At 48.5% G+C, this 23547-nt stretch overlaps 1 protein-coding gene across 2 annotated transcripts; it reads left to right on the forward strand.

Annotated features, from left to right (window-relative positions):
* Positions 1–10704: 10704 nt before the first annotated feature.
* TMEM119 (transmembrane protein 119) lies at positions 10705–21850 on the forward strand. Of its 2 annotated transcripts, XM_079950001.1 has the most exons (3): positions 10717–10863; positions 15025–15239; positions 17840–21850. In XM_079950001.1, exon 3 carries the CDS (start codon positions 17864–17866, stop codon positions 18740–18742), a length of 879 nt encoding a protein of 292 aa, XP_079806127.1. In that variant the 5' UTR covers positions 10717–10863; positions 15025–15239; positions 17840–17863; the 3' UTR covers positions 18743–21850. The 2 variants fall into 2 exon arrangements, with proteins under 2 accessions (XP_079806126.1, XP_079806127.1); XM_079950000.1 differs by lacking the exon at positions 15025–15239 and having other exon boundaries at positions 10705–10863.
* Positions 21851–23547: the final 1697 nt, after the last annotated feature.

Raw genomic sequence — 23547 nt, forward strand, 5'->3', positions numbered from 1 at the left:
ACATGAAGAGAGCAGCTGTGATCCACCAGGCAGGCAGCACTGCCTTGGAAAGGCTTTCAGAAAGAGCAGAGCTCATGCTTGTCCTCTTCATGTGGGCAAGTGGGATTTTAAAAATGCCTCGTCCCTTTTGTACAACAGCGATTAAGAGCAAGAGGGCCTGGCTGCATTTAGAGCAGGATCTTACCACTTAAACTGAACCCAAGAATCCTGGGAAATGTGGTTTGATAAGGGAGAGCCTATTCCCCTCACAGAGCTTAAATTCTCCAGTGGTTTAAACATCAATCCCTTTCCCCAAGGAACTCTGGGAACTGTGGCTACACTTCCCTTAACAAACTACACTTGCCAGGATTCTTTGGGGGAAGTCAAGTGGGTGTTGGAGATGTGTGTTTAAATCTGTGGTGTGCATCTGCTCACAGCGGTGGCAGCGGGGCCTCTGGGAAACCCACAGTAGGGGCACGGGTGGGCATCACTGCCACCCCGCCAGGCCCAACACCTGGTGAACTATGGCTCCAAACAGTCCATTTAGGTGCTGTGCCAGATAAATCACTAGTATAAGGTTACCTCGTTTCCTGGGTACAGTCCCTGGATTTACAAATCAGCCCCCCTGACAAAATCAATCTATTTAGAAGGAAGTTGAAAAGTGTTCATTGAAAAAAATCTGGTAACCTTACACTAGTAGGCATCTTAATCAATTTGTCTATTATTATTTTTTTTTAAGCTTTAAAAAGCTTTTTAAGCTAGTGGCCACAACCCCTATTACAACTTAACAGTCTTGTTTATATCTTAGGTTAACTTTTGAATTTCCTAGATATGCTAGATGCCTGAATAGTTTGACTATCCCCAAGTATCCCCAGGCCACTTACTGGAAATATCCTGAATGAGGATCCCTGTGTTTTAAGAATTCTAAGGTCCCAAATACAAAATACGGTAAATGTTCATAAATGTACAAGGCAAACACATACATAAGTATATAAACCCCGTGTCTGAAATGGTACAGGAGAGCAATCCTGAAGCCATTTTGACTCTCCCAAATGGACCTCAAATATTTCTCTGCAAGGAGGGAAGAAATGGGAAGGCCCCTCCATTGTCTTTTGCTTACCTGTCTTTAGGGCGTATGTGTGTGTGAATAGGGTGAGCCTGTGACCTGGATTCAGGAATTAAAGTATTTACCATCATAAAAGAATGGCCGGGCTGTCCAGGTAATGTAGTCAGTGACAATTGTCAGGTATCCTCTGCTGTAGACCGCCTCCTGTGATGTATTTCTAGTGTAGACCACCTCCTTCTGTGATTTTTGTATGATTTTTTTTTTTTGGGGGGGGGGTCTTGAGCTACAGCGTGGGCAATTTCAAAAGTCTATATAAGGGCTTGCGCACCCCATTGTTCAGGGTTCCTCCTCCCTCCTGCGTGTTGTGAGTGAGGTCCCTGTTGCAACAGATCAGTAAAGATCAGGCTTACTAGCTGCCTTACTTCTCAATATTCTCTGGTTGGCCTCTGTTATTTTCTCCTACCGATAGGGAACCCACTTAAGGACTCTATACGGGCTCTTGGATGCCCCATAAGGGAAAGGGAGCAGGTTTTTTCTATATCACCTGTGTCCCTGTGGAGATGAAGTAGCCAAAACTGAGTGTCACCTCATTGTTGAATGTAGTCTTCACAGAAAGGGATGTAACAGGCAGTGGCGGAGGAAGCCTGCTCGGTCGCCTGGGACGGGGTGAGGGTGGGGCCACCGCGGGGCCTCTGGAGTCTGCCTGCCTCCTCCCACTCAGCCGCCCTACAGCTGGGGGGAGGCAGCAGGCGGACCATTTGGGCAGTGTGGAGCCTGTGTGCGCCCAAGCCACCCTGTCTCTCCCAGGCTCATGTGGCTTGGGCGTGCCGCAGGCCCCGTTGTGAGTGCCACCTGGCATTTGTCACCCCCCTCAATTGTGACACCCGGGGCGGCCCGCCCCCACCGCACCCCCTTCCTCCGCCCCTGGTAACAGACTACTTTGTGCAATTAGGAGGAAGCACACTGGAACAGTACTTGGAAATGTTTCTTGGCTGGCACAGGGTGGGTGGGGGTGGGGTGGACTAGAGGACCCTTTGGGTACCTTCCAACTCTGCAAAACGAGGATTCTGTTATTAATAACAGATACAGGTAGGTAGCCGTGTTGGTCTGCCATAGTCAAAACAAAATAAAAGAAAAAAAATTCCTTCCAGTAGCACCTTAAAGACCAACTAAGTTAGTTCTAGGTATGAGCTTTCGTGTGCATGCACACTTCTTCAGATACACTGAAACAGGTGCTACTGGAAGGTGCTACTGGAAGGAATTTCTTTTCTTTTCTTTTGTTTTGATTAATAACAGAGTTAGTGACCAAGTTCCTCTTCTCGGCTCAACGGTCTCATTTTAATTGCAATTGTCATATCACAGTTTTAAAAACCCTTTTTATGACATTGTGTTTTAAATGGCCAAGTTTTAACAGGTCTGCGGCCGGGAACTTTGTTGTTTTAAATACACGTTGGCAGACAAATGTGGCCCCTCCCATCCACGCAGACCCTCTCTACATGAACCTCCCCCTTTCCCCCTTCCTCTCTCACCCTGCAAGCCCCCCGTCCGTCCGTCCGTCCGTCTGTCGTGCTGGCCCCCCGTTGTTTAAAAATCAGAGGAGAAAAATCTGTGGTTTGGCCTCCTATAAACAATGTTGTGGAGCTGCAGCAGCAGCTGTTTCACTTGGAGTTCAGGGGAGCCTGGATCTTTCCTGCAGAAACGGTCTTTGGGGGTTGGGGAGGTTTCCAATGGGGATGGGCTGGGTTGCCACTTCCCAGTTGTGTATTTGCACAAAAGCTCAACACAGAGTTCTGCCAGGTAACTTTAAAAGAAAAGAACCACAATAATCTCTGGCCTCTGCCCCACATCTTGCATCTCAGTAGGGGGCGGGGAGGGGTTTGGCAACCTCAGACATTTTGGTGGGGCTCACCTGAAGAGTTGAGTGTGTCTTATTTTAATTTCTGGGGCTGAGGGTTCTCAGCTCCCTAGGGAAGTTCTGGCGCATTACGGAGAGGTTTCTCTCTGGCACTTGGGTGGGGGCCAGGGGCTGCGCGCCAGATTCCCCCTCCCCCAGGAGAAACAATTCTCAGGCAAGTGGTGCAAAGTCAGAAACTGGACTGCCAAAGTGTGGCTTTCCTAAACTGACTCTTACTTGTTAAATTGTGCTGCAACTGAAGGCATGTCTGTTTGAGGGGGACAGAGGAACCACACATTGTATATTATATTAGGGAAATTTAGACCTAGGCTTAGGTATTAGTGATACAGATCTGTTGTCGAAATACTAATCTGGAATTTGGAAAGGGGGGACAGGGGGCAGATTTTTGAACCCGCACAAATCAGCCTTACTTCCCAACTTTCAAGAGTCAAAGGGTTGAGAGGGTTGACATGTGGCGCAGCATCTTGCGCCTGGTTGCTATTTCAAAGCCACTGTAAACGGCTGTGTGGCTGCTCCCAGCCCCCCTGCCAGCATTTGCTCCCTATCACAGAACTGCAGAGTTGGAAGGGACCCAAAGGCTCATCTACTCCTGTCAACAACATGCTGCCTCTGACACTTGCAGCCCGTACCTTTGAAGTTCATTCAATGCACATTTAAAGCACAGGACTTCCCCCAAAGTGTGTGTGTGTGGGGGGGGGCTAACGGGGCTAGGGTCATGTGTTTTAAATGTGCATTGGATGTAATTTAATTGTAGCGTGTGGATCTCTGGGTGGCCTGGGGGGATGTTTTCTCATGGCTTCTTTTCCCATCTTCTCTCACTTTTTTCCTCTTTGAGGAGAGACTGTAGCTCTTGGAGAAACAAGAACTTTCTGAGGTGTTAATGCCATGAACTCCTCCATTGTAGGCTCGGGTTGTATATATGTGTAAATAAGCTGTATATCCTAAAGACACCCCAGTCTCCGCTGTGCCTCCTTCCCAAAAGGACGAGCCCTGAGTCAGTGCCTGGGAACAAAATGTGGATCTTGCTTTCCCATTCAGGAGGTCAAGCTTATGTGTCTCTTCCTCCCCACTCTTTTATATTTATAACAGCACTGTGAGGTAGGGTATCTTAAGTTAGTGGAGCTACATAAGCCAGAACGCATCAACAGATTGTAAGGAGTGAGGGCAGGAGGCAGGCGCTCAGTCCATGTACAGCTACACCCCAGGAAATCCTGTTGGCATCTCTGCTTATCCTCCTTTTGACCACAGGCCCTGAATGAGGTTTCCCTACTGAGATCTGTGCGGTGCATTCAGCACAGCTTCTTGCAAAACTTGCATTTTGGTTTGCTTGTTTTTAAGGAGCAATCTTCTAGTCCTCATGGTTAAAAAAGACCAGGCTTGAAATGAGTGCCTGCAGGGCATGAGCAAGAAAGACCTTTAGAGACTCCAGGCACCAGGAAAGATGATGATGCTCCTCCTATATGCAATTCAAATGAAGGTAACATTATATTTTTTTAGCTGACACAAAACTTATACCATGTGCAACACATGACAGGATTTTATTCCTTTGCATTATTCTGATCTATGTTAGTCGGGTGCTCCACTCTCCCCGGTTTAGTGGGAGATAATAAAAAGAGGACAGAAAAATTAGGGGAAAGTGTGGTGGGCACAGTGCAAGCAAGTCTAACAAAGTTCTGATTTTTCTCAGGATGGTGACTTCAGTGCCTTTTTTGAAATGTTAAATTATTGTTAAAAATATTTGTGTTTGTTTGTGTGCCCCTGCTTTGCTGGTGCTCTAAGAATGCCCTTAGCCTCCCTGTCGGGTGATCCAGAAGTCTGCAAATGTCTAGGTGAGGGTGAGGGTGTGTGCCGTGTCCAACCATCCTTCACCAGCCTGGGGACCTCCAGCTCTCATCGGCCCCTCCCAACACACCAGCTTGGCAAAGTCTTGCATAACCATTGGCCTCTCCTTGTGGGTTGTTTAAAAGGGCAAAGGGCAGAGCTGCACTATGCGCTGAAAGCACATCCAGCACATGTGGCTCCCCCCCCCCCCGGCTGGGTCCTGCCGTCTCTGCAGGGCCACCATTTGCAGCCCCCTTGGCTTTAACGCTGTGTCGGGTGTGCTGAAGCACATGCTGTGGAGTCAGGTAGACTGGGAGGAGAGAAAGGACATAGATTCCTAAATCCACTTTTTCTTTTAAGCACTGTAAAGCTTCTGGCTTATATATCATGGGAGCATCAGAGTGCTTGGCCTGAGAGGTCCCTTCCCCTGCCCTGCATGCAGGCAAAAACAGTCTCCATAAATCTCTGCAGCAAGTCAGGAATTGGCCGAGGAGTCTGGATGCAGACTTGCTGACCCAGCGAAAAACCTCCTTGGCCAACCAAATTAGAAGCAGCGCCCGGCCGAGAGGTTTTGAGTGGGCTTTTTTTTTTTTTTTTTTGTCAAATTGCAAGTTGGTTTGAAGTGTTCCCACAAAGCTGCAGCACACCCCACAAGAGCTAAATTACAGAGCGGCAGCCAGGCCAAGGAGGCTGTGCAAGAAGACCTGGGCAAGGATAGGGGGCAGCGGCAGGACGTGGCCAAGGAAGGCAGGAGCTTTGCCGGCTCAGTTTTCAGGCTAGAGGAGTGGGAAAAAGGCACAGCTCTGAAAGTGTGATAGAGAAGGGGCTTGCCAGCTTCTGTTTACAGACCAGCCCTTATTCTAGCTCCTGGCAGAATCATGGAATTGTAGCATTGCAAAGGACCCCTTGGGGTCATCTAATCCAGCCCCCTGCAATGCAGGAATCACAGCTCAAGACGCCTGACGAGGCGGCTGCCCAGCCTGGGCTTAAAAATCTCCAGTGGAGAAGTGTGCACCAACTTCCAAGTCGCAACTATGCCTACTGGGCTATTTTTGATTTTTTTTAAAAAGGTAATTGATTATAAAAATTAATTAAGGATAAAAATATTTATATACCACTATATAAAAACATTGCAGTAGTACGTAAAACCATGCAATAAAAACAATATAACAAAAATTAAAAGCAGAATTCAGCTTACTATTGTGAAAAGATATGGCCTACGTAAGCCTGGCAGAATAGAAAAGTTTTCAGGAGTCATGTAAATGTTGGCACCAATGTTGCCTGTGAATCTCTAGTGGCAGAGTGTTCCCCAGGACAGTGCCAATGACACCAAAGGCTCAGTTTCTTATTGTTGTCAAATGAGCCTCGCCAACTTGGGGAACGACCGGTGATGCTCCTGCAGATGATCCCAGTGATCACGCTGGGGTGTCAGGCTTCAGGCACTCCCTGATGTATCCTGGACCTATGGTAAGTTGTTTGAGGCTTTGTGAAGTAGTGCAAGGGCCTTGAACCTGGCTCAGCAGCCAGTGCAGATGCTCAGCTACGGAGTTGTGCCACTTCTTAAGGCCCATTCAAACTTCCTTTTGCACCGTGCTTTCTTTTTCTTTCCCCCAAAGATTTCTATTAAAGTTTTCACAATACAATAAAATAGTATCTAGAGCAAATAAAATCAAAAAGACAAGAAAGAGGAGAGACAGAAGAACAAGAAAAGAAAGGAAAGAGAAAAAGAATAGGTGGGGGCATAGTAATGATCATAATGAAACATAAAACTTAAAAGTTCTGAGTGGCTTTCCCCCCTTTCCCCCTGGGAAAACCTGCTCTTTAATGCTGAATCGGAACAGACAGCAATTTGCAGAAGACTCAAATTGCTGTTTGTTGCACTTCAGCTTTAAAGAGTGAGTTTTCTCAGGGAAAGCTCTGGGGTGGAAAGACACAGAGCTTTAAAGCACAGACGTGTGCCTGGAAAGCGCTGAGCAAAAAGGCAAGCGTGGACTAAATGAAAAAGTCCCAGGGAGACAGGGGAGTTGCTCCTTTATCATTTTGGCTGTCCTTTTCTAAACCTTCTCCAACTGCACATGATCCTTCTTGAGCTGAGGCCACCATAATGCAAGGAGGGGAGCAGATATTTCTGGCCCAAACCTGCCAGGCTTTCAGCTTCATGGAAGCAAACATATGGGAAGACGGAGACACAGGGACTGATGTGTGGTGGCCCCATGAGGCCTAGGGAGTGCCTTGCAGCTCCTGCATGGGACAGGGGGTTGGACCAGAGGACCTCCTGGCACAGCCTCCCTCTGCTGCTGGACACATTCAGGGGGAGGAACAGAGGGCACACTTGATAGCAACATCCTCCCACATTGCTGTCCTTCCCCAGCAGACAAGATGGCGAATTGGGGTGGGGGCTGGCTCACTCCAGGGGGGCTTTGAGGGTCGCAGGAGAAAGGCGGGTGAGGGGGGAGAGGGCCCAGCAGAACAGGGGTTTTCGGTGGGGGGGGGTGTCCCTCAGAAGGTGGCAGATCCTCCTTCCCTGGAGGGTTTTGAGAAGCAGAGGCCAGGCGGCCCCCTGTCAGGGATTCCTCAGCTGTCACTCAGACTCGAGGACCCTTGGAGGGCCCCTTCCGCTCTGCAGCTCCGTGATTCTCTAGAAATTGATCTGTGAATTTCCAAATGACCCACATTTATGCCCTCCAGATGTGGCCCTCCAGAGTACAGTGTTTTTTGTAGTTCTCCAAAGTCTGGGATTCTCCAAAGCCAGCAGCTGCCATCTCCCCCCTCCTCCCAATATGCAGGGGGCTATTTAGGTTTAGGTTTCCCCTCCCACCAACCTGGCTTCTGCCCTCCTTTTCCCCCAGTTAAGCCCAAACTGGCCCCCCAGTCATCTTGGTCCCCACACTCCTGCGCTTCCCTGGAAGGGGGTTCTGTTGGTCACACTCCGTTTTCCTTCTGAAGAACAAAATGACTAAACATCTCTGCCCCACCTCTGACTCCCTCTTCCCATCCTCATTTTCTTTCTGTTTCTCACGGGAAATGCATTATTTGGGGAATCTTAAGTGACATGACACAGCAATATATTTATGAGGCTGATAAGGAATTTTGGACCTTTTAAAAAAGAAGAAGAAAAAGAAGAAGAAGCCCTTAACCCTTGCTTGGCTCCTTCCACACAATCTCTTCCTCTCTCTAAGGAACACAGAGAAAAACTTCAGGTTCCTGGATTTTTTTTGGGGGGGGGGGGGAGGAAAGAAGTGATGTTTCTTTCAGGAACCCTTAATAGTTTATTGCAATCATCACGGAGTGGAGCTGTTCATTGCAGGATAAACAAAGAGTCTTATGGCACCTTAAAGTCTAACAAATTTATTATAGCATAAACTTTTGTGGCATCCCTCTCACTTCATCAGACATGTGAAATCTTGTCCTGAGTTGCAAGTATATGGTTGGTGGGTTATAAATATGAAGGTCAGAAGGAAATTTAATGTGGGAAAGTGCAGACACAGTGATATTAAGTACCTAAATAACAGAGGCAACCCACAAAACAGTTGATAACAGGGACATCCCCAGCATCGGTAAGTCAAGTAGCATACAAAATGTGCTAAAATCCTTTGTTTTGGTTCATTCCACAAGTGATAGAATTGAATCCCTGGATATATTGTAATTCATCTTTCTCAGTTCCTAACATTGCATCTGGTCCCTGTTATAGAAGTGTGACCAATGAAAGGAGGATTGAAAAAGGAAGCTGTTAAGAACATGAGAAGAGCCAGCAGATAATTACCGCCCAGTCAGTCTGACATCAATACCAGGGAAGATTCTGGAGCAGATCATTAAGCAAACAGTCTGTGAGCACCTAGAAAGGAATACTGTGATCACCAATAGTCAGCATGGATTTCTGAAAAATAAGTCATGTCAGACTAACCTGATCTCGTTTTTTGACAGAATTACAACCCTGGTAGATGAAGGGAACGCAGTGGATGTAGCCTACCTTGATTTCAGCAAGGCATTTGACAAGGTGCCCCATGATATTCTTGTAAAGAAGCTGGTAAAATGAGGACTTGACTATGCTACCACTCAGTGGATTTGTAACTGGCTGACTGACCGAAGCCAAAGGGTGCTCATCAATGGTTCTTCTTCATCCTGGAGAAGAGTGACTGGTGGGGTGCCACAGGGTTCTGTCTTGGGCCCGGTCTTATTCAACATCTTTATCAACGACTTGGATGATGGACTCAAGGGCATCCTGATCAAATTTGCAGATGACACCAAACTGGGAGGGGTGGCTAACACCCCAGAGGACAGGATCACACTTCAAAACAACCTTGACAGATTAGAGAACTGGGCCAAAACAAACAAGATGAATTTTAACAGGGAGAAATGTAAAGTATTGCACTTGGGCAAAAAAAATGAGAGGCACAAATACAAGATGGGTGACACCTGGCTTGAGAGCAGTACATGTGAAAAGGATCTAGGAGTCTTGGTTGACCACAAACTTGACATGAGCCAACAGTGTGACGTGGCAGCTAAAAAAGCCAATGCAATTCTCGGCTGCATCAATAGGAGTATAGCATCTAGATCACTGTATTCTGCTCTGGTTAGACCTCACCTGGAGTACTGTGTCCAGTTCTGGGCACCACAGTTCAAGAAGGGCACTGACAAACTGGAACGTGTCCAGAGGAGGGCAACCAAAATGGTCAAAGGCCCGGAAACGATGCCTTATGAGGAACGGCTAAGGGAGCTGGGCATGTTTAGCCTGGAGAATAGGAGGTTAAGGGGTGATATGATAGCCATGTTCAAAGATATAAAAGGATGTCACATAGAGGAGGGAGAAAGGTTGTTTTCTGCTGCTCCAGAGAAGCGGACAGGGAGCAATGGATCCAAACTACAAGAAAGAAGATTCCACCTAAACATTAGGAAGAACTTCCTGACAGTAAGAGCTGTTCGACAGTGGAATTTGCTGCCAAGGAGTGTGGTGGAGTCTCCTTCTTTGGAGGTCTTTAAGCAGAGGCTTGACAACCATATGTCAGGAGTGCTCTGATGGTGTTTCCTGCTTGGCAGGGGGTTGGACTCGATGGCCCTTGTGGTCTCTTCCAACTCTATGATTCTATGATTCTATGATTCAGATCCAGCCCAGCAGCATCTTCTCACTGGGGGCAACCAGATGTGCTAGGACACTCTCCCGCAGGAGCTGAGCACGAGAGCAACTCTCTCCAGCAAGTGGGATTCAGAAGCCTTGCTGCCTCGACTGTAGAAGGAGAGCACAGCCATTTTGACTAGTAGCCTTATCCTCTGTGATCCCCCCCCCGCCCCGTTCTCTAAAACAGGCTTCCTCAACCTTGGCCCTCCAGATGTTTTTCGCCTACAACTCCCATGATCCCTAGCTAGCAGGACCAGTGGTCAGGGATCATGGGAATTGTAGTCTCAAAACATCTGGAAGGCCAAGGTTGAGGAAGCCTGCTCTAAAAGAGCCTCCCAGTTGATGGCCATCACTGTCTCCTGTGGCAGTGAGTTCCACAGTGTAACTATGTGCTACACGAAAAAGCCCTTCCTCTTCTCTGTCCTGAATCTGAGGGCATTCAAGCTTTATGGGATGTCCCCGGGTTCTGAGAGAGGAAGAAATACTTTTCTCTGTCGTCTTTATCCATGCGCACGTCATTTTATCATGTCACCTCTGGGAAGAATGTTCTCTGGGGAGATGATTTTAATCCCACCAACCATCACCCCCCCCCCCTTTCTAACTCCTCAGCTGCTTGCCTTGATAAACAAACCCCCCTCTGGCCCTGGCTTTGCTGGGAACTTTCCCCTTGGAGGGATGCACAGACGGAGCAAAACTTTATCCAGCCTCCTTTCCTCTCCTTCCCTCCCAGCTTGGAGGGCGGCTGCCTGCGGGAGAAAGGGGGAGGGAAAGGAGAGCCGCATGTGGGGGGCTGCCCTCCCCTTCCTTCCCTCCCTCCCTCCCTCCCTGTCCCCACATGAAACCAGACTTAATGCAAAAAAGCTGGCCAGGCACAGAAGCGGCCAAGCTCGTAGGAGGAAGGGGCTGCGCTCAGCAGCAGAGCAGGCAGCCAGGAGGCCAGCAGAAGACGGCAAAGTTTCCTTTCCCGTGAGTAAATGCCCGCAACTCCCCCCCTCGCCCTAAACCTTGGGGGCCCATCGCCACCCCACCTTTTCTCAACTCCCGCTGACTTCTGGCAGGCTTGCAACTGCTGCTCAGCCTTTTGGGGTGGGCAGGATGGGGCCCCACAAAAGCCTCGCCTGCTTGGGAACGGGGTGACTCAAGGGGGACGGAGCAACCCCCTGGAAGAAAAGGGTGCCGTCTTGGGGGCTTTTAGTTTGGAGAAAAGGCGAAGAAGATGCAATAGAAGTTCATAAAAGTATACGTGGCCTGGACAAAGCAGGCAGAGGGAAAATTCCTCGCTCTCTCAGAACACTAGAATTTGGGGGCAGCCCAGGAAGCTGAACGCTGGAAGCTTCGGGACAGATAAAAGGAATCTATGCAGCTCAGAGTTAAGCCATGGAACTTGCTGCCACAGGAGGCAGGGCGTCCGCCAACCTGGATGTCTTTAAAAGAGGACCGAATAAGTTCACGGGGGAGGAGAGGCCAATGCTGGCTGCTGGCCAGACAACTATGCGCTGCCTCCACAGTTGGAAGCAGCAATGCTTCTGAATGCCAGAAGGGGAGACGGGGCTCTTGTGCTTGGATCCTGCTTGCAGGTTTCCCATAGAGGCATCTGGTAGGGCACTGTGAGAACAGGGTGCTGGGCTAGATGGGCCCCACTTGGCCTGATCCAGCAGCCAGGCTCTTCTGATGTTCCTGTGAAGAGGCACCGGTAATCAATTCTGTCCTAGATGAACCCGTTCTGCTTCTGCCTTGCACACTGAAGAAGATGAGGCTGCTATTCCCTAGGAAAACTCAAAATTTAGGGGCAGCTTCCTGGGAAATTCTCCTGCACTGTTGAAATGAACTTTGTGTGTGTGCATATGCAGGAGAACTTCCCAGAGGTCTGTGCCCCAAGACCCCGGCTATGAAGCAGAGATTCCTCAACACAACCTGGGGTTTGTGCTTTCCTTGGGATTTGTGGCACACATGGGGGTTTGTGGTCATGCAGTGGTGGGGCTGCAGGGGGAAGAAACATGCAGAGCATTCTGCACATGCTCAGAGGTGTTAATCATTATTACTATTTCTTGTATTTATAACCCACATTTTCCTCCAAGAAGCTCAAGGTAGCCTATATAGTTCTCCCTCTCCTCGTTTAATCCCCCCAACCACCCTGTGAGGTAGGTGGGGTTGAGGGGCAGTGGCTGGCACCCAAGGTCACCCAGGGAGCTTCATGGCTGAGTGGGGGATTTGAACCCTAGTCTCCCAGGTCCTAGTAATCCAGCCCTCTAACCGCTACACCACGCTGGCTTTTCATATGTCCTGGGGTCTGCTCTCAGCACTGAAAATGGGTAATGGGTGAGGGGGGCTGAGCTGAAGCCCACCTTCCTTAGCTACCTCTTTGGCCTCCACACCAAAAACATCCATGCAACAAGAGTGGAGGAAAATCACAGCTGCTCCTCCTGCCATGGTTCCCTGCCCTGTGGCCAGCAAGTTAGATTCAGGCTCAGACGTGTGCAGCATGGCTCTGCCAATCCTTCCCCGCCCTGCGGAGTCCTGTGGCAAAATCAGAACATGGGCGTAATCAGGCAGGCTTTGCATGTAAGCCTCACTCCAAATCCACCAGACCTTCTAGGTATTTTGTTCAGGGGTTACCAACCGACTATCGGGAGGGTGCTGAGGTCACCAGTCCCAGGTGGCCTGCCATGGGGTGATCTAGAGAGACATAGGAGCGCAGGAAGTTGCCTTCTACTGCCACCCCCGGCCACCGACAGCCTTGGGCTTGCCATGGAACGCCAGTCGTGTCCTGCGGGGGCTGATTGTAGTGTTCACATAATCTTGATTTCACAGAATCACAGAGTATAGAGTTGGAAGAGACCCTATGGGTCATCTAGCACTGGTCCCATTTGTAGTCAGGTGAAGGACAGGCCCAACCGCCATTGCAACCCAGGAGTCTCTTGACTTGGTGGTGTTAGTGGTGCCAATGGAGCAGCGTGTGACCCCAGATTTCTCCTGTGGTGGTTTGTTTTGCTTCTTTAGAGGATTTGATATCTGTACAAAGACCACATTGTTGTTGGCATCCATCTGTCACCTTTGGGGGTGAAGTCAAACCGCTGGAAGGCTGAAGCACCTGCTGCGGCTTGTAGAGATCAATATGGGAGGGACATGTTTTGTTGCAGCTGGGGCAGATGAAGGCATCCGGTTGTGCTGCTGCAGATGCACCTGGGTGTTTTCTCTCTGAGCTCCAGCACCCATTGAAGCAGGCGGACCGTGGCGGGTCAGCACTTATTGACTGGGGCGGCCCAGCTTAAGGCAGGCCCAGCTGACCAGTGAGAGACAATGATCTCTCCCACTGATGGAAGCAACCTGTAGCCCTTGTTTTTGCTGTGTTCGCAGCACCAAAGTGACTTCCCCTGGGTGCAGGCCTGGGCAGTGTGTCTGGAGGGTCTGGGCTGCCCAGACTTGCTGATGGGGTCCAAAGGAAAGCAGAGCAATACATTTGGCACCAGCTTGGCCAAAGGAGCTGCCAGAAGGAGGCGTACAAGGGCACCATCCACAGTGGCTTCAAATATGAGCATAAAGATGAAAAAAACCACCACACCACAGACAAATATAAAGCAGAAGAATCTGAAACTACAAAACAGAAGCAAATAAAGCAGTTAATTAGCTATTCTTTGCTATTTAATGTGTCATTTTAATTAACTTGTGCGTTACTTACTCTGCACCATCTTAATATTTCTGAATCAAAGGCAGTATATAAATATTTCTGAATCATAGGCAGTATGTATTCTATTGATGTTAATGTGGGGTAGTTTGCTTTTTTTAATGTTACTGCCTTTTAAATTATTATTATTATTATTATTATTATTATTATTATTATTATTATTAAATTTATATGATTGAATTGTTAAAGGAGTAGCACAGACTTTGGTGCAATCAAATCAACACTATTATTTGGTAGATCAGCTGCTTTAAGATTGTGGGATGCCTTTGAAGAATAACAACCTGATGAAAACAAAATTGAATTAAAAGCTTGCATTATGCAGCTGGCTATCTGAGAAGGTTTGTGCTCAGAGTCCAGAGGAAGGTCTTGTCTGCTGATTTAATTGCCAGTTGATTTGCTCCAGCTCAGAAGAGATGGGGCAGTTCTCAGATTACACAGCTTTTAAAACTAGAGGGGATTTAGGGGATATTTTATGCATCTAGGGAGGAGGAGGAAGAAAGGAGGCAGAGGGATGGGGGAGACTGTGTGCATTTAGAGTTTGAAGAATTTCAGACCCTCCAAATGTCCCTGTTTTCCAGGGAAAGCCCCAGATTTACAGAAGCCATTCCCATTTCTGATTTGATCCCGGAATGTCACGCTTTTCCTTAGGACGTTCCTGTTTTCATTGGAGAAATGTTGGAGGGTATGGAGTTATCCAACCCCTGAGCCGTCTGAAGCCAGTCCTGTATAGGGAAGGGTTTTTTCTTTAATGTTTTATTATGTTTTTATGTATGTTGGAAGCTTTCCAGAGTGGCTGGGGCAACCCAGTCAGGTGTGTGGGGTATAAATAGGAAAGAAACCATGGTGGAATGGGACGTTCCTATTTCCATCACAGAAATGTTGGAGGGTATGGAATTTGGCCTGTCACTGGGATCTGGAGAGAGGCTGCAGGCCTTGCTTAGATATGGCTGATCCATTTGATGGGATCTCGCTGACCCTGGTTCTCAAGGGAGGGTGCAAGAACTCTCTTTCCTTGGAGGTTTCCAAGCAGAGGTTGGATGGTCATCTGTCATGGATGCTTTAGCTGAGACCCCGGCATTGCAGGGGGATGGGCTAGAGGACCCCCTTTCCCCCGTATTTCTGGCAAGCACAAAAGTTCTGGATTCCTGCTGAAGTGTTGCAAGGATGGAGCTCAAATTGGGTTTCATGGTGGGGAGGATATTGACAGCTTAGCCTTGGTAGATCCACAGAGCTTCTATGCCCAAAGGCAGTCTACCTCTGAATACCAAGGGCTGTAGAGAAACAATTACAGAGGGCCCTTGTGTCAGCGCCCTGCCTGGATTTTGTGGATCAGGGGCTAAATTGCTCCTAAGGAGAGACGAGCCGATGAAGGGGTCAGGGAGAGATGATAAAGGAGAAATCCTTTTCTTGAAGTATCATCTGGGTGGAATGTTCCTTTCCAGTGGAAGTGAGAAGCGTAGATATCTGTTGCAAAGGAAACGTCCCCATATACGGATTTCAAAAGTCTTTGTAATTTGCATTGGATGAAACATCCTTGGAGAGACTGGTCATCAGCTGTGAGCCAGATGGAAACTCCTTGTTCAGAGGCAAGGCAGCTTGGAAGGCCAGATTCTGAGGACACACAGCAGCGGGTGTCTGCCACCTTCATGCCCTGCTGGTGAGCTTCTCGGACACCATCTGGGCTGGTCTCCATTGGACTAGATGAGCTCTGGGCTCTTTTGAGGCTACACATTACCAGATGATTCCTCCAGGGACCTCTGGCTGTTCCAGATGCTGAGGCTGCACACTGGATTTCAGTTAGCAGTTTTGCAGGAAGTTAATGTCTCCAAACTTGGCAAAGGTTCTGGGCACGTTGCATTTGAGTCAAGGGGAAACTGCTTGCATCAGGCACAGCCCCTTTCAGCAGGAACATCTGGACTCTGAATATGTTGCTTAGAAAAAGGAGCAGAGGAGAAGAAAATTCTGGAGGAGCATGTTAGCTTCCAGACATGTGCAGAGTGGCACCTCCTGACTGCCAGGCTGGCACTTGGGATTTGGGGTGCAGCACCGAGGGCAGAAGGCAGAGCTCCAAAGAAGGCAAAGGGGGGGGGGAGGAAGCCCTCTTTGTTTTCCACATTAAAAACTGGGTGTGTGTCACTGGAGAGTCAGAACAGAAACAGCAGCATTTAAACATCTGTCTAGATCTACTGACAGATCCAACAGCTGGTGAAGTAAACCTTGAGTTGGATCAGCCGGGGCTGCATGCCTGAGTCTGCACTCTTTGGTCTGTGTAACAGTTTCCATTGCAAACCTCAAATCTCAGGAATTTACCCACCAACCACTGTGGTGTGCTCAGGCCAGGATCTGATCAGGCTCAGGAGCTCAGAGATTTATTAGAACTCCTAAACCAGTAAGCTCCCAACTCTGCATGTTGAGAAATAAATGAATTTAGACCATCCAAACATCTCTGTTGGCCCAAAGCCCCCCCCCCCACTGTATGCTCCCCTCCTGACAAGGGGGGCTCTTCTGATCTCCTTCTGCCTCGGACTCTTAACTGGATGGCATTAGGATCGTTCAGTCACTCCTGACTGTACGGACAGACCAGAAATAGCCTCCTTCAGAGGAGGCTGCCTGCCTGAGCCGCTCTTCTGGGCTGACACATACAGAGTTGTCTTCTGCAGAGCTATGAGTCACGGTCATATCCCTGGTCTTAATCCACCTAGCCCAGTCTTGTCTACTCTGACTGGCAGCTCCTCTCCACCACCTGCTCCCTGAGATGCTGCCGGGAGATGAACCTGGGACCTTCCGCTTGTGCAGCAGGTGTTCTGCCATTGAGCTATGACCTCTCAATGGAACAGGCGGTGGGCAAGTCGTCTGAGGGCAACTCTCTTGGAGAAAACTTAGCCTTTCACACCAGAAGGAAACCTTTTCCATTTTAATTCAGAAAAAGAGTTTGCCTTGATTTTCTGTAACTTTGGGAAAGGTCACTTCATTAGCGAAAATGAGAGGAGGGAAAACTATTTTGCATCTCATTTTAGAATCATAGAATCCTAGAGTTGGAAGAGACCACAAGGGCCATCGAGTCCAACCCCCTGCCAAGCAGGAAACACCATCAGAGCACTCCTGACATATGGTGGTCAAGCCTCTGCTTCAAGACCTCCCAAGAAGGAGACTCCACTTTGGGGGGAGGGTTGCAGGGGGACCACCACTATCCCAGGCGGTGGAGAGTGACTTTTAAATTTGGCTTTGGGGAAGGCAGTGGATCAAACGAGAAGAAAGGAGATTCCGACTAAATATTAGGAAGAACCTCCTGAGGGTATGAGCGGAATGAAGTGCCTTGGAAGGTGATGGGCTCCCTTCATTGGAGGCTTATAAGTAGAGTAGGATAGCTGCCAGGGATTCTTTTGCTGCAATTTTCGCATTGCAGAGGGTTGGGCTAGATGTCCCTTGGGGTCCATTCCAACTCTGCAGTTCTACAATTCCATTAGCCAACAAGAGTGAGAGGAGTGGGGAAGAAATATCATACCTTGTCCATGAACTGTGTATGTATGGAAGAAGCCCTACCTCTAGCTGGGCCTGAAACTTCACTGAATGTATCGATTTCGTGGGATTTCATTGGCTAGTTTTGCTTATGCCCACATCTCAGTTTGAGGTAGGGATTCACCAGAGCTTAAGCCCAGAACTAGTTGTCAAATATGTGAAGTCATTAGGACAGATGAGAGGCCCACTGATCATGTGCAAAGAGGCTCACCATTAACTTTAGCAAGCCCCCCACCCCCATGGAAGAAGTTCCTCCAGGTCTAAGAATGGGACTTAGCTCATTTGCGCATGGGACGCAGGTGGCGCTGTGGGTAAAACCTTAGCGCCTAGGACTTGCCAATCGCATGGTCGGCAGTTTGAATCCCTGCAGCGGGGTGCGCTCCCGTCGTTCGGTCCCAGCGCCTGCCAACCTAGCAGTTCGAAAGCACCTCCAGGTGCAAGTAGATAAATAGGGACCGCTTACCAGCGGGAAGGTAAACGGCATTCCGTGTGCTGCGCTGGCTTGCCAGATGCAGCTTGTCATGCTGGCCATGTGACCCGGAAGTGTCTCCGGACAGCGCTGGCTCCCGGCCTATAGAGTGAGATGAGCGCACAACCCTAGAGTCTGGCAAGACTGGCCCGTACGGGCAGGGGTACCTTTACCTTTACCTTTACCATTTGCGCATGCTACACATCTAAGAATAACCATTCCTTTGTGTTTGTTTGTTTGTTTGTGTGTGTTTGTTGTTTTTTCCAAAGAACTAGCCACATCCAACCACTGACATGGCCATCCTGATGGACACCTGCCTGCTTGTTATGCTGCTGGTGCCCTTGTGTGCCTCAAGATCCATACACAAAGCAGGGCTTGAAGACAACGGTGGCAGCGGAGAGAGCGAGGGGGCATCCTCCATCCCACCCCCTGCAAGCGTGACACTAGGTGCAAACCCCACCTTGAATGACCTCATTGTGAATGGGACTTCAACATCCCTCAACATATTGGACGGGATTGTGGACTTCTTCCAGAAGTACATGCTCTTGATCATTGTGGTCGGCTCCTTGGTCTTCCTCTTCCTTTTCATTGTGTGTGCCGCCGTCATCGTCCGGCAGAAACACAAGGCTTCGGCCTACTATCCATCATCTTTTCCAAAGAAGAAGTACGTGGACCAGAACGACAAGTCAGGAGGGGCCAAGGCCTTCAGCGAAGTGCCAGAGAAGCTGTCTGATGCCGACCAGGAAGAGCCCGTTGACTCCACCAAGCAGCTGCAGGCGGATATTTTAGCCGCTGCACAGAACCTCAAATCCCCAGCCAAGGCTGCCATGATGAACGGGGAGAGTGCCAAAATGGAGGACAGGGCAACCAACGTCAAGAAGGAAGGGACAAAGATGATGGAAGAGACTGAGAAGGAAGAGAAAGCCACTCCAGAAGAAGAGGATGGTCCAGCAGAGGAGGCTGAGACTCCAGCCCTGCCAAACTCGGTAGATGAGGAAATCAATGGTGAAGATGTGAAGGATCAACAGGTGGAAGAAGAAACTCACCCAGCATCTCCAGAAGAGCCCAAGGAATCACCAGGGACTGATAATTCCACAGGACAAGTCTCAGAAAGTGAGGCAGATGAGCCGGGGGCTTCACCCCCTGATAGTACTTGCACCTCAGGAGACTAGGACACAGGGACTCCATTGCTTGGCTCTCCATCTGCTGGCTATCGTGTTGAAAAGCTGATCATACTGAACCTGTGATGGACTTTACTTTTACTGTGGGCAACACCAGGCCCTTCAGTAGATGACATTTCCCACCTCCATTTTAGAGATGCCCCATTAGCAGTAGCATACTGAGGTTTGCCTTAACAGTCTCTTCATTGAATGACTCAGCCACTCTCCTCTGACGCAAGTACAATGTATTATTTAGTAGGTGAGGATGACTGGAGGAGATCCAGCACTGAGCGCTGACTGAGATCCAAATATAGGACTGAAACCACTGTTGGGTTTAAACCTATTTTGAAACACGTTTTTGTGAATAGATATGGTAGAACCTGTGGTTCAGGCCCAGTTCTGGATGAGGCTTTTTTTAAGAGTCCCCAATAATAGTAGCTGCCTACCCAATCCCCACTTTCCAGGTGAGTGCCTGGCTGCTCCATATTCTATACTCTCCCTGGGATCAGTAACCCATTCTGGTTTTCTGCCAAAGCTGAATTTACACAGTGCTGATTGGCTGGCCTTTTGGGTAATCAGGAAGCCAATCGCTCCTTTTGAAGCAAGGCTGTGCAACATGCCCATTGGCCAGCCTTTGGGTCAATTACAAAGCCACCGCACCCGCCTTTTTTGGAAGTAGGACTTAGCACAGGACTTAGAACTGATTGGTCAGCCTTTCGTGTCAATCACAAAGCCATCTCACTCTTACTTGGAGCCTTTTTTCAGGTGCTGAACAAATTGTTGATAAAAGAACAATGCACGATGCTTTAAAATGTGGCTGGCAAAATGACAATCTGGATTCAATCTGAAGCTGAGTTTATGTGCCCTTTGAGGAGTGAAGGTGTCTGGGTGGAAGCAGAGCTCACCTCTCAGAACAAATCTCTGCCGCTGTTTACAAGTGGCCTGTGGCCTGACAATCTTTGTTAGAGGTTCTTGGTCCAAGATTCAGTCCTGAATTTTCAGGGCAGCTCTGCTCCCCAGATCTCTCCTGGATATTTTTTCGTGATGTTAGGTTTTAAATTTAACTCCCATCCACATGACACAGAAACCTCAGTTGGACTTGATAATGGATGCCACTTCTGAAACCAGCCAGAGAGACACCAACTTTGACACCACAGATGCCTTCGCGGTCAATTTCAGTGCTCAAACAATCCTACAGAAGATCCTTGCTCAAGAGAATGGGCTCGGGTCTGGGATGTGCCCAGCTGATTGACTGGCATGCTTAAAGTTTCACTAACATTCAGGCATTTATATTATTACAAGAATTTTGGGGTGGAGAGGACATCAATCATGTGCAAGAGAAGCACACCAGAACTGGCCTTTCACGCCACTTGAACCCCGAAGCATTTGTATCATCAGTAAAGGATCTTAAGATAATTTTGAATTTATAATATCTGCAGAAACAGCATATATCTGGGAAACTCAAAAAATCTGCCTAAAATGCCAGTAATGTTGGCTGGACATTTTTACTCTTTCTACCAGCTCTGACAGGGTTCGGGGGAGGTAAACTAATTTGTTTTAAAACTCACTTTTGTACTTTTGTGAAGGACTTTTGAGGGGCTTTGTTGTTTCCATTTGGGATTCTGAGACGTTTTCTTCTCTGGCCTGCTCAGGAAAGAGAGGAATACTTTTAGCAAACGTTACAGCTGGACCAAGAAACTCTTTTCTTTATATGTGACAAGCCTTGAAGAATTTGAGCAGAGGGTTTTATTGGGGGACGACCATTTTCGCCAAGCTTCTTCACAAAGGTTCTGATAATATTTATGACTGTGGCCATTCCTCAGAACACAAGGTAATAGGGAAGCCCTCTCTGAAGTCAACAAATGCCAACAAAAAAAATGGATGGTTATGCTCTCTTTAAGAACAGGGATTTGTCAGTCCTGGCTGGTGGCCCCTCATTTTCAGCTGTGGCTGTGTGCCATGGAGGGGCTTGGGGAACTAGGTTGGGATCATGGAATTGTAAAGTTGGAAGGGACCCCCAAGGGCCATCTAGTCCAACCCCCTGCAATGCATTAGTGACGTTTGCCCTGCCCGCTTTCTGGCTGGCTGTGTCCAGCCTCCATTTAAATTTCCCAATATGCTTCCAAATACCAGGTTGCTGGAAGCCACCAAAGAGGCGTGTGCTCTTGTGATGGTCTTCTATCGCACAATACCACGCACACCATTCTCCTGGGGTGCTGTGGAGAATTAGAACCCTGGAGCCCCTTGCATTCAAACCCAGGAGGACCCAACAACCCGGGTAGGCCGCCCCCTCATCCTTTCTTGTTCAACAAGCACCAGGGATTGGGTGGTTTTTAGGTGAACAGCTTCTGGGATCCCTTTGCATGACCACTGGGAGCAAAGGCAACATGAGGGGCCAGAGGTCCTTGGCTGATTAAGACTCTGTGGGTCAAGGGCTACAGGGCCTCCAACCAGGAACCTCGGGCCTAGAGTTACTTGGGCAGAAATAATGATTTATCTGGAAGTGCCCGTTCTCTCTGATGGAAAAAGCAACTCTCCCCTTCAGTGGTTATGCCATGTTCTGAAAAACATTCTGTTTAAAACGACACAGGGTGAAAAAAGGCCAAGGCTACTTACTGCACGGAGTTTGGGGCCCTTTTGGAAAACTACTTTGGCATTAAGTGTGGAAGGGGAATGATGACCAGTACAGGGATTCCTAAGAATGGCATCCACCAAAGCTACTCTCTTGGACTCTTACATGGAAAATGTTGGCAGGCTTCGCAAAACAGTATTCGCTCCCTGGGCAACCGCCACAGAATATCTGAAATCATTGCCATCTCGTCCAGAAGTCACAGCAGCTGCCCAAAGAGATTCAGAGAAATAAACCAGAGGGGTTATCTCTGCATTTTTATAAACTGAAATCTAACCAATTACTTAAGAAATAACCTGAATATTAAACAAATTAATTAAGGAAAGTTGCAGACTGCAATGTATATTCCCTGCCCCTCCTTTCACAACCTCTTTAAACCTTCAGTTACCCATGCACACAAATATACATTCCTATGCAGACCTATGTTCCATTTTTCAGTTATTTGTTTTTTTCTGTGTGCTGCTCTGTGGTAAACTGCTTTTGAAACAGAAGTTTAGAAACGTTTTCTTTTTAATCTGCTATAGGTGTGATATGTCTCTGTGTAAGAGCGTCCATTCAGGGGAGGGCGGATATCAGATTCCATTGGACACAAACAAGCCTCCACCTCAAATAGCTTTTCTCTTGAAGGATGCAGGGCCAGCCCTACCACTGAGTAGAGTGAGGCACTTGGGTGTTGTGGATGGGGATCAAAGTGGTGGTTATGTTCTGCATTGATTCCTTCTTTCCATGGGAGGGGCCCTGGTGGGTTTTTCTGCATTGGGTGCCAAGTTAACTTGGCCAGCCATGAACACTGAGTGCTTTGACCTGGGCAGTGGAGGGGGGGTGCTACAGCCTATTCTGCTTCAGACAGCAAAATATTTTGGGCTAGCCTTGGGGAAGTGATTAGAACGAGAGTTGCCAGGCCCAGAGCATCCCTTATGCAGAGACTTCAGGGCTGTGGCCAGTGGGCTTTATAAGACTCAGCGACTTCTCTTGTCACATCATGAATCTTTGCACCCAAAAGACATCTCCTGGCACACCCTGTTTCCTCCTCACACTACAGCCTCTGTCCTCCTCAGTAGGGAGTCACCCACCACCCCCACTTGTCTCTGCCGCCTCTGAGGAGCAGCAGGGATCATTCTAAACACTGCATGCTCCAAAGCCACCTCGGTGTATTCATAGGTTTGCAACTGCGGTTCTTGCTCCTCTGGCCCAGAATCAGAAAATAGATTGCTAGCAGGGTAGGAGTTTAGGGCCTCTCATCTGGACATATTTCTCCCAATCCCTGTATTTGGACCAATATAATGAATTTCCCCTTATTGCTTATTGGAGCTTATCTGGATATTATTAGGCTAGGTTATAAAGGCAGGAGCCTTATGGCTTGAGTACTTCCTTCTCCTTCAGCTTGCCTTCTCCAGACTGCAATTCCCTTTCTCTGAGATCATTTCCTTGGAAGGTAGCAAGTGGGTTGTTTGCGTACTCATCCACAATCAGTAGCCTTGGATGTGAAGGGTCAAGAATGGAAAATGACTCCTCCAAGTCCATCTCCCCCCATCTCTTCCTACTCTGGAGGGTGGCAGGAGTCATTCTGTGCACTGTACCTTCCACAGCCCCCTCGGTGTATTTTGAGGTCACCAACTGCTGTCCTAGCTCCTCTGGTCCAGAATCGGTGTCCAAGGTGAGAGCATGGAATTGTTTTTGCAGCTCCAATGATACAACATGGTTCCTGACAGTCCTACTTTGGTGTGCCACATTCCTCCAGGGGTTCATCTCCTGCAACGGGCAATCTTCCTCCTCCTTACAGGCACCTCACCTGTGCTGCTGCTCCAGCACATTCCACTCAGCTCTGTCAAGAAACTCCGCATCTTGTCCTGTAGCTGGAAATGTGGATAGGCAGGCCTCAAGTTGTTGTACCTTCTCTTCCAACGAGGCATCCTGTGCACACTTGCTACAAGTGTACTTTTGCATGCTCTCTGGCAGGAAGACCAACATGGTGCAGGTGCTGCAGGCCTCGCCCTCCATGTCTCTTGGAGTGTGTGTAGGGCCTCCCCTCAAACGCCCCCACTAAGTGAGGGCATTCACAGGCTCCTGGCACAAGCTCCCAAAAGCTACAACCAGCTAAGTCTTAACTGCGGATGTCCCATATTCAGTGTTGTTTGAGAGGTCAAAGAAACCCCAAAAAATGAATGCAGTTCTGAAAAGTTCAACC

Source organism: Podarcis cretensis (assembly GCF_951804945.1).
Source record: "Podarcis cretensis genome assembly, chromosome: 13".
Classification (NCBI taxonomy): Eukaryota; Metazoa; Chordata; class Lepidosauria; order Squamata; family Lacertidae; genus Podarcis; species Podarcis cretensis.